The sequence below is a fragment of the Oncorhynchus tshawytscha genome, unplaced genomic scaffold, assembly GCF_018296145.1.
Source record: "Oncorhynchus tshawytscha isolate Ot180627B unplaced genomic scaffold, Otsh_v2.0 Un_contig_2615_pilon_pilon, whole genome shotgun sequence".
Lineage (NCBI taxonomy): Eukaryota > Metazoa > Chordata > Actinopteri > Salmoniformes > Salmonidae > Oncorhynchus > Oncorhynchus tshawytscha.
Window position 1 is genome coordinate 66333 of NW_024608813.1, and position 11295 is coordinate 77627.

Here is an 11295-nt window from a genome sequence, read left to right on the forward strand (position 1 = left end):
TGTTTACAGGTAGGTAATAGGGTTCCATTTGGGACGCAGGTAGTGTCTCCTTGAAGTAAGACGTCCGTTCTCAATCTGCTGGTGTCTCCAGAGATTTGAGGAGTCCTATGCGAATGCATTTCAGCCACATTATTATAATACCCATGGACATGAATAGGACTTGGATGGTGAGAATGCATTCCAGAGATTGTTACTTTGTGTTGTGTGTAGTAAAACTGCTTTCCCCCCCAAGCTATCACTGTCAATACTGCAGAGTAGTCTAGACCGGTTTTATGCTACTTATATGCCACTGCTATACTTAATATGGTAACACTTTACTTGACACCCAGCGTCATAACTATGTCATAATGTGTCATAACAGCTGACACAACTTGTCATAACCTGTTATAATATGGTCATAACACTGTCATGACACATATATTTAGACCTGTTATGACATATATTGAGTTATTTTATGGCTGGTTATGACACCTACATAAGAGTGTTAAAACCCACAAAGCAAAACATTCCATTACACCATAGCCTACGTGTCAACAGTATCTTTATGTTATATATTTTATTTTTAATGGACCATATTAAAGTATCATTGTAATTACGTACAGATTGATGTCGGACATGCACCTATCCCAGTTCTCTGTTTCTGGTGACTGGGATGAATGCAGGAGCAGATTTGAGGAGCAGGACAAGACACCCTCTTTTAGACTGATGACTGACATAAGGGCATGTACGTGACAGGCCTATCTTGATTATATGATTATGATGTCATAATGCTTCTTGACAGTGTCATAAAGTCTGTTTTCTTAGTCCAAGTAAAGTGACACAGGATGTTCATAATGCTACATGACAGGGAAATAAAGTGTATTTTCTACAAATGATTTAAAATATGATGCAGCATCTGGCTCTGTATACTTCTTGGTTTTAGCTGATAGGAGTGGAAGCCGGTGGGTACGTCTGCTGCAAAAGCCCATCAGTGACAAAGACTGAGGAGCTGTGCATTCCGAGATGTCTTTCTGCACACCACTGTTGTACTGTGCCTTTATTTGCCTGCATGTGGCCCGCCTATTAGCTTGCACCATTCTTGCTATTCTCCTTTGACCTCTCATCAACAAGCTGTTTTTTTGCCCACAGGACTGCCGCTAACTGGAAGGTTTTTGTTTGTCGCACCATTCTCAGTAAACCCTAGACTCTGTCGTGCATGAAAAGCCCAGGAGGCCGGCCGTTTCTGAGATACTGGAGGTGGTATGCCTGGAACTGGTATACCTGGAACTGGTATGCATGGCATCGACGATCACTGGTATGCCTGGCATCGCTTAGGTCACTCATTTTGCCCATTCTAACGATCACTCGAACAGAAACTGGATGTCTCGATGCCTGCTTTGCACACTCTTGGTATTTTCTCAACCAGCTTCACCTGGAACAGTCTTAAAGGAGTTCCCACATATGCTGAGCACTTGTTATCTGCTTTCCCTTCACTCTGCGGTCCAACTCATCATCTGATGCAGCACTCCATCACTCTCTTTTCTCTTTCTTGGTCCAATAGCCCTGTATGTTATATGTGTTATATGAGAGCATCCTGACCGGTTGCATCACCGCCTGGTATGGCAACTGCTCAGCATCTGACCATAAGCTTCCTGCCATCCAGGACCTATATAATTGGCGGTGTCAGAGGAAAGCCCATAAAATTGTCAGAGACTCCAGTCACCCAAGTTATAGACTGTTTTCTCTGCTACCGCACGGCAAGCGGTACCGGAGTGCCAAAAGGCTCCTCAACAGCTTCTAACCCCAAGCCATAAGACTGCTGAACAATTCATAAAATCGCCACTGGACAATTTACATTGAACCCCCCCCTTTTGTATACTGCTGCTACTCACTGTTTGTTTGTTACCTATGCATAGTCACTTCGCCCCCACCTACATGTACATTTGATTTGATATGTTAAATGACATCTATGCAATATCCTTGTCTTCTCCCAGTTGTCCAGCAGGTTTCATAGGGGACTTCTGTGAGATGGACGTTAATGAATGCTGTTCAGATCCATGTCTCCACGGGGCTATCTGCCGAGACCTGCTTAACGGATACCTCTGTCACTGCAGGGCAGGTGAGTACATTAACTAAGATTGGTAACAGTTATAATGCATTACAAGGCGGTTATAATGAAGCAATAAGGCCAAAAGGAGGTGAGGTATATGACCACTATACCGCGGCTAAGGGCTGTTCTTAAGCACGACGCAACGTGGAGTGCCTGGATACAGCCCTTAGCCGCGGTACAGTATATTGGCCATATTATTTTACCTTTATTTAACCAGGCAGGTCAGTTAAGAACAAATTCTTATTTTCAATGACAGCCTAGGAACAGTGGGTTAACTGCCTGTTCCAGGGCAGAACGACAGATTTGTACCTTGTCAGCTCGGGGTTTTGAACTCGCAACCTTCCGGTTACTAGTCCAACGCTCTAACCACTAGGCTACCCTGCCGCCCCTACCTAGTAGGTAAGGTACTGGAATGTAGATTGGTTACAATAAGTCACTGGACATGGACTCAGATCGGCTTTATCGCTATTCTAGCAGGCCTATGTGTTGCAGAATACTGATGTTGTACAATGATAATTGACATTATCAATCATTTTTTTATGATTCAAAGCAAATCAATCTATTTTTCATCTCACAGTAAATTCAGATAACAGGCCTAGATCTCTTGCAAAACATGTTGCAATAGATTATAAATCATTTTCTTACCACTTTAATTATTTATGGTGAAAAGCTAGCACAGCATCTCTTCAGGTGTGGGTGGATCAATACTTGTATTTTGCTTACAGATAAAGCATTAATTTGACATTTTTACACTTTAGTCATTTAGCAGACAGATCAGTGTCTGCACCACGTGCTCTCACTACGGGTGTCCACCAGGGCTCAGATCACCGCCGCTTGACAGTACCCCCGCTTACAGTGTAGTGGGCAGTAATACAGTTGAAGTCAGAAGTTTACATACACCTTAGCCAGATATATTCAAACTCAATTTTTCACAATTTCTGACATTTAATCTTAGTAAAAATTCCCTGTCTTAGGTCAGTTAGGATCACCACTTTATTTTAAGAATGTGAAATGTCAGAATAGTAGTAGAGAGAATGATTTATTTGAGCTTTTATTTCTTTCATCACATTCCCATTGGACCAGAAGTTTACATACATTCAATTAGTATTTGGCAGCATTAGCCCTCCACAAGCTTCCTACAATAAGTTGGGAGAATTTTGGCCCATTCCTCCTGACAGAGCTGGTGTAACTGAGTCAGGTTTGTAGGCCTTCTTGCTCGTACACACTTTTTCAGTTCTGCCCACAAATTTTCTATAGGATTGAGGTCAGGGCTTTGTGATGGCCACTCCAATACCTTGACTTTGTTGTCCTTAAGCCGTTTTTCCACAACTTTGGAAGTATGCTTGGGATCGTGGTCCATTTGGAAGACCCATTTGCGACCAATCTTTAACTTCCTGACTGATGTCTTCAGATATTGCTACCTCCTCATGATGCCATCTATTTTGTGAAGTCCACCAGTCCCTCCTGCAGTAAAGCACCCCCACAACATGATGCTGCCACCCCTGTGCTTCACGGTTGGGATGGTGTTCTTCGGGCTTGCAAGCCTCCCCCTTTTTCCTCAAAACATAAAGATGGTCATTACAGCCAAACAGTTCTATTATTGTTTCCTCAGACCAGAGGACATTTCTCAAAAGAAATACGATCTTTGTCCCCATGTGCAGTTGCAAACCGTAGTCTGGCTTTTTTATGGCAGTTTTGGAGCAGTGGCTTCTTCCTTGCTGAGCGGCCTTTCAGGTTGTGTCGATATAGGACTCGTTTTACTGTGGATATAGATACTTTTGTACCCGTTTCCTCCAGCATCTTCACAAGGTCCTTTGCTGCTGTTCTGGGATTGATTTGCACTTTTCGCACCAAAGTACATTCCTCTCTAGGAGACAGAACACGTCTCCTTCCTGAGCGGTATGACGGCTGCGTGGTCCCATGGTGTTTATACTTGCGTACTGTTGTTTGTACAGATGAACGCAGTACCTTTAGGCGTTTGGAAATTGATCCCAAGGATGAACCAGACTTGTGGAGGTCTACAATTTTTTTCTGAGGTCTTGGCTGATTTCTTTTGATTTTCCCATAATGTCAAGCAAAGAGGCACTGAGTTTGAAGGTAGACCTTGAAATACATCCAGAGGTACACCTCCAATTGACTCAAATTATGTCAATCAGCCTATCAGAAGCTTCTAAAGCCATGATGTCATTTTCTTGAATTTTCCAAGCTGTTTAAAGCTATAGACAACTTAGTGTATGTAAACTTCTGACCCACTGAATTGTAATACAGTGAAATTTAAGTGAAATAATCTGTCTGTAAACAATTTTTGGAAAAATTACATGTGTCATGGACAAAGTAGATGTCCTAACCGACTTGTCAAAACTATAGGTTGTAAACATAAAATGTGTGGAGTGGTTGAAAAAACGAGTTTTAATGGCTCCAAACTAAGTGTATGTAAACTTCCAACTTCAAATGTATGTGTATATACAGTGCATGTGATATTATAAATACCTCATGTGATTTGTAATAAGTCTAAACAATTAGCCTATTCAAATGTTTATCTGACTCCAAAAGATAAATATACACGTTAGCATTAGGTAATGAGTTGATGTAGACCAGCAAGAATTGGTCTGAGAATGTTCGATATCAAAGGTATATATTTAATTAACATTGTTCAATGAATGGATTCACATACAAGGCATTACAATTCAGTTACAAGCATTAACAAGCATTATAAAGCATTATTCCAAGCCTATAGACACTAAGGTTAACGTACAGGACAAAGCATGAACAAAGCGATGCTTATTAGATCAGAGGCCTAGAAGCCTAAGAAATGAGAATTGATCATTCAACCTTCCACCATGGACTGGATACAGGATAAGAGACAGAAAGAACAAATGCATTTAATTCCATTTATAACATATGAAGGTGCGACCTTTCAACCCAAAACCAACCACTTTTGACCAATCAAACGATACTAACGATACTTGGTGGTCAGGTTTACAGTGCTCCCCATGTCAGTGTCCTTTTGGCTTAGGAGTCTGTTCCCTCACCCTTGCTATGGAAGGGGTCTTCTGAGGACAGACAGCTCTGTAGCTCAGAGCGCACAGCATAGGAATGAAACCTTTTAGATACCACCATTCGATGGGAGATGGAGGCTAGGAGGTTCGACTTGAATTCACCCGCTTAGACACAGCTACTCATCTGTAGCTTGGGAAGAAAAATATTTCTTTGTCTTCAAACTTGTGTTGCGTTTTGGGTTCGTTGACCTTCTAGACCTTGGCTGCAGCTTGGGTCACATAGTCTTCCTGTAAATTATATACTCACAGGTTTTATACCCTTGAGTCAGAAGTGGGCGTAACTGCCTTTAGGGCAATTCTCTGGGCGTACCAAGTTAATGAGGCAAGGTCTAGATTTTATTAAAATCCAATTTTAGACAATTAACTTAATAAACATTTCATCTTCCCCAAAACATTCTCTTTGATTTGGATATTTTCCGTACAATGTATAAACATCAAACATATACTAGGAAAACTCTTCACATTACAATGTTTTCGTAATAACGTAATCTATTAACTTTTAATAACAAAACAAAAATGATATACATTATCATATTCCATCTATCGTCATGACCACCATTGTGGCTGACGGAAACCATTGTTCCAAAGTCCCTTTATTTCATGTTTAATGTTCTGAGGCTGGTTCTCCACAGTAACAGGACAAAGGAATTTGTCTGTGGCCTGAGATTTACCAGGGGCGTGAGGGGTCATAAAACCCCCCACATCTTCAGACCCCTAGATCTCTCCTCCTCTGTTGGGGTTGAGAGATAATCTGTAGGATTGTGGTCTCCTGTAACCTGACCTGGTCAGGACAGTCATGACAGTATTATTCTATAGCATTCGATAGTCAGTCCTCTGAATACTGTAACAGGGAGGAATATTTTGGCCCCTCAACGGGGGAAGGGTTGACTAGTCATTTGGCATTGTCCTCTGTCTTCCAACTCCAGGTGTCAGAGAGCACATAAATTAGGGCCGAGCCTACAACAGCTGCCTCTGAAAAAACACAGAAGTACTAGTAGTAATTGCGTAGCAGAGGTGAAAGACACACCTCCCAGCACTGATTGCTGATTGCCTGGCAAAGGTGAAGAAAACATCCCCTACAATACACCACTCCCACAAATTAGCAAGACTGTTACACAAATAGGCCTGAAACTAATCCACAAGTCCACAATGACAGTCACAAGTACAGAGCAGTCAGACAGTTCAAACAGCAATGATTAAGTAGACTAATATGTAAACACAACACGTAAATGCAATTGCCCTACAAGACAATACCAGCATCTACTTATTGGATTTAAAAAAATCCTTGCTTCTCTTGTAATAGCTGATGTCCTTCTAAACACCTAGCCTATAGCCTCATCCAAACACCTAGCCTATAGCCTCATCAAAATACCTAGCCTACAGCCTCATCAAAACACCTAGCCTATAGCCTCATCAAAACACCTAGCCTATAGCCTCATCAAACCCCCTAGCCTATAGCCTCATCAAAACACCTAGCCTATAGCCTCATTAAAACACCTAGCCTATAGCCTCATCAAAACACCTAGCCTATAGCCTCATCAAAACACCTAGCCTATAGCCTCATTAAAACACCTAGCCTATAGCCTCATCAAAACACCTAGCCTATAGCGTCATTAAATCACCTAGCCTATAGCCTCATTAAAACACCTAGCCTATAGCCTCATCAAAATACCTAGCCTACAGCCTCATCAAAACACCTAGCCTATAGCCTCATCAAAACACCTAGCCTATAGCCTCATCAAACCCCCTAGCCTATAGCCTCATCAAAACACCTAGTCTATAGCCTCATTAAAACACCTAGCCTATAGCCTCATCAAAACACCTAGCCTATAGCCTCATCAAAAACAGCCTAGCCTACAGCCTCATCAAAACACCTAGCCTATAGCCTCATCAAAATCTCCCTGTCTCTCCATGAACCTTATAGCCTCATGTTGTGTGTGTGTGTGTGTGTGTGTGTGTGTGTGTGTGTGTGTGTGTGTGTGTGTGTGTGTGTGTGTGTGTGTGTGTGTGTGTGTGTGTGTGTGTGTGTGTGTGCCCCCAAAAAAGAAGCAAAGCAGCAAATAGAAGGAATCTGATTGATATTCTCTTAAGAGGGTGGTGGATGTGAGTGAAGCTAGGGCTCACCGCACTGCAAGTACACACACACATCCCACCTCCCTCCACACTGCGGTGCTCAGTCTGTGGGCTTTGTTCCTTGGCAGGTTGGACAGGCCTTCACTGTGAGTTGGACATTAATGAGTGCCTTCCGCAGCCCTGCAACCAAGGGATGTGCATCCAGAACGAGCCTGGCTACGGCTACACCTGTTTCTGTCGTCCTGGATTTGTGGTGAGGCTTACCCAGCACACTCTTCCCTTATTTCATCCTTCCTTCTATCCTCCTTCATCCCTGTTGCCTCCCCCTCTTTCTCTATCTCTGTGTGAATCTCTCTCTCGCCCTTCTTTCCTTTGCTCTTTTCTACGTCTGAAATGTTAGCATTTCTTTCAATATGTTCTTCATCTTCTTTCTTCTCCCAGAATGTGATGGTATTATATTTACCATCCTAGTCATGGCAGGATAAGGCAGAGGCTGAATATTTACCCTCCTAGTCATGGGCAGGATAAGGCAGTTCCATCTGGCACCCTATTCCCTATACAGTACACTACTTTTGACCCGAGCCCTAGTCAACAGAAGTGCACTACGCAGGGTATCAATTGACAATAGGGTGCCATTTGGGCCATGTTCAGAGAGAGGTTATTTAGTTCAGTCTCCACCACTGTAGATGTCATTCGCAGGCATTTGTGATCATCTCTCCTGCTGCTACAAATCATTTACACCCTTATTAAGGTGGCCTGAATCCTAATGTCTTCCTTACCAAGCCTATGTGTGTCTCAAATTGAACCCTATTCCCTGTGTAGTGCCCTACTTTTGTCCATGACCTCACATCATAGATGGAATTATGCTAATGGCTAATAAAAATAAACAAATATTTATGTTAGATTAGATTACATAGCTATGGTATAATGTCTATATATTTGACTATTTCTAAGGTCAACTAATGTTTATCTATATTTCTGTTTCTATAGTCTAACGTCTATCTCTGTTTTACATGTACAGGGGAGGAACTGTGAGCACAATTACGATGACTGCCTGCTCCAGCCGTGTCCGGGAGGATCCTCCTGTGTTGATGGTATCAACGAGGTCAGCTGTCAGCCAGTCGAGGGAGACATGTCCTCTGTGCCCTGGGAGCCTTCTATGACACAAACCCCTCGGGGGTCCCTGCTCACCACGTCACCAATGTCACCGTACAGTGAACAACCAACAGGTATGGAGGTCAATCGTAAAGACCACAGTCATATAACAGTTGGGTCAGTACTTTGTGGTCAGGTCAACCGTAAGATCAGCCGTTAGATCACACAACTATACTCTGGTTATATTATAACACCAATGACATAACACCAGTGTCGCCGTAAAGTGTGAATCCAGTGGAGGCTGAACAACCAACAGGTATATAGATCAATCTTTGAACTTCTGTTATAGTTGGTTCAGCACAGCCTGTATGTGATCGTATGATATAAGGACATATGTTTCCATGCTCACCACACCACTGTCACCAGCGTACTGCAAAGGTGATAAATGCAGGGTATTTTGTGTTGATAGTGTTACGGAAGCAACTAGATGGCCTATTGTTAACACTGTACTCGGCTAAGTCTAGGGCTTCATAATGGTTCTGTAACCTGATTGGATGTGTGCATTAATGTGACAAGTAAGTGTATGCAACCAGGTGTTAAATGTATGTATCCAGGGGACAGCAACCTTACCCTGGTCCAGGGTCAACTCTGTTATGGTATGTATGTATCCAGGGGACAGCAACCTTACCCTGGTCCAGGGTCAACTCTGTTATGGTATGTATGTATCCAGGGGACAGCAACCTTACCCTGGTCCAGGGTCAACTCTGTTATGGTATGTATGTATCCAGGGGACAGCAACCTTACCCTGGTCCAGGGTCAACTCTGTTATGGTATGTATGTATCCAGGGGACAGCAACCTTACCCTGGTCCAGGGTCAACTCTGTTATGGTATGTATGTATGTATCCAGGGACAGCAACCTTACCCTGGTCCAGGGTCAACTCTGTTATGGTATGTATGTATCCAGGGGACAGCAACCTTACCCTGGTCCAGGGTCAACTCTGTTATGGTATGTATGTATCCAGGGGACAGCAACCTTACCCTGGTCCAGGGTCAACTCTGTTATGGTATGTATGTATCCAGGGGACAGCAACCTTACCCTGGTCCAGGGTCAACTCTGTTATGGTATGTATGTATCCAGGGGACAGCAAACCTGGTCCAGGGTCAACTCTGTTATGGTATGTATGTATCCAGGGGACAGATTAAACCTGGTCCAGGGTCAACTCTGTTATGGTATGTATGTATCCAGGGGACAGCAACCTGGTCCAGGGTCAACTCTGTTATGGTATGTATGTATCCAGGGGACAGCAACCTGGTCCAGGGTCAACTCTGTTATGGTATGTATGTATCCAGGGGACAGCAACCTGGTCCAGGGTCAACTCTGTTATGGTATGTATGTATCCAGGGGACAGCAACCTGGTCCAGGGTCAACTCTGTTATGACCTCTTGATCGGCCGTTCCAAGCAGATTCGTGTATTTGTTCTAAAGATGACCAAAATAAACACGTACGCAAAAGGAAACAAAAGAGGCATGCCTGAACTAAAGATTAAAATCTCAACCTCGTGGCCTCATGGTCACCAAATAAACCAGCAGCTTCACCTCTTGCCAGCTGGTACACTGACTGACCCATCACCTGATGACGTGCCTATCAAGGCCTCCTGGCAGAGCACAGCCCTTGACTTGGTTGGTGCTGCCACCTGGGGGATGGAGTGTGGAAGTGTATCCTGGTAGAGTGTGTTGCTAACACTAAACGACCTCTCCATGTCTTAACAGTAGGTCAACCATAAGATCGCAGTCATATAAATACCAGTTGGGTCAAAATTGGTTATTTTATTACGCCACTGTCAAAACACCACTTTTATAATGTCATAACACCAGTGTCATAATGTCATAACACCAGTGTCATAATGTCATAACACCAGTGTTATAACACCAGTCTCATGAGGTTATACCACCAGTATCATAATGTCGTAACACCAGTGTCATGATGTCATAACACCAGTGTCATAATGTCATAACACCAATGTCATAACACCAGTGTCATAATAACACCAGTGTATAATGTCGTAACACCAGTGTCATAATGTCGTAACACCAGTGTCATAATGTCGTAACACCAGTGTTATAACACCAGTCTCATAAGGTCATAACACCAGTGTCATAATGTCGTAACACCAGTGTCATAATGTCCTAACACCAATGTCATAATGTCATAACACCAGTGTCATAATACCATAACACCAGTGTCATAATGTCCTAACACCAGCACATGTAGCACCCTCTGATTTAATCAAAAAGAAAGAAAGCACAAATAAACTAATCTGCAAATCAATGAATTAAAAATGCAATACTGACAACAAAAAATAATACGCCAAACAAACTCAACTACATATTACAAGTATGATGATATTAGACAGTAATGCGCTTCCTCACCGAGATAGAATCGAAATAAATAAGTTGTGTTAGAGGTTTGAGAAACTCATGAATATATCTAAACTAGGTCACTATCTAAACAGCCCCAGTGCCCTTGGTGCTGCTGCAAATAGACTCAGAGTCCTTCTGCAGTCTGCAGCACTCCTTGGCCCCTCCGAATGGAACCTTAGAATACTCAGCTACCGACTAGTTAACCACATAGGTCTACTCAGTTCTATCAAACATTTACCAAATAGAGGAAGAAAAATTGACACTTTTATTTGTCTCGTATACCTCCATGACATACATTGGAAGCAAGCATGTGAATTTTAAACAGTGAGGAAGTAAATATGTTTTTGTTACATGTTCATATCACATACACTACATGACCAACAGTATATGGATACCTGCTCGTCGAACATCTCATTCCAAAATCATGGTCATTAATATGGAGTTGGTCCCCCTTTGCTGCTATAACAGCCTCCACTCTTCAGGGAAGGCTTTCCACTAGATGTTGGAACATTGCTGCCGGGACTTGCTTCCATTCAGCCAAGAGCATTAGTGATGTT

The 11295-nt window shown here is 42.7% G+C and overlaps 1 protein-coding gene across 1 annotated transcript in view; it reads left to right on the plus strand.

Annotated features, from left to right (window-relative positions):
• The window catches only part of LOC112253580 (protein eyes shut homolog), a 41246-nt gene extending 32551 nt beyond the window's left edge, over positions 1 to 8695 (plus strand). The window contains exons 7-9 of the mRNA XM_042313717.1: positions 1974 to 2098; positions 7350 to 7474; positions 8243 to 8695. Of these exons, the coding sequence (XP_042169651.1) occupies positions 1974 to 2098; positions 7350 to 7474; positions 8243 to 8536 (544 nt within the window). The 3' untranslated portion in view covers positions 8537 to 8695. The remainder of the gene's footprint in view (positions 1 to 1973; positions 2099 to 7349; positions 7475 to 8242) is intronic.
• The last annotated feature ends 2600 nt before the right edge of the window (positions 8696 to 11295 follow it).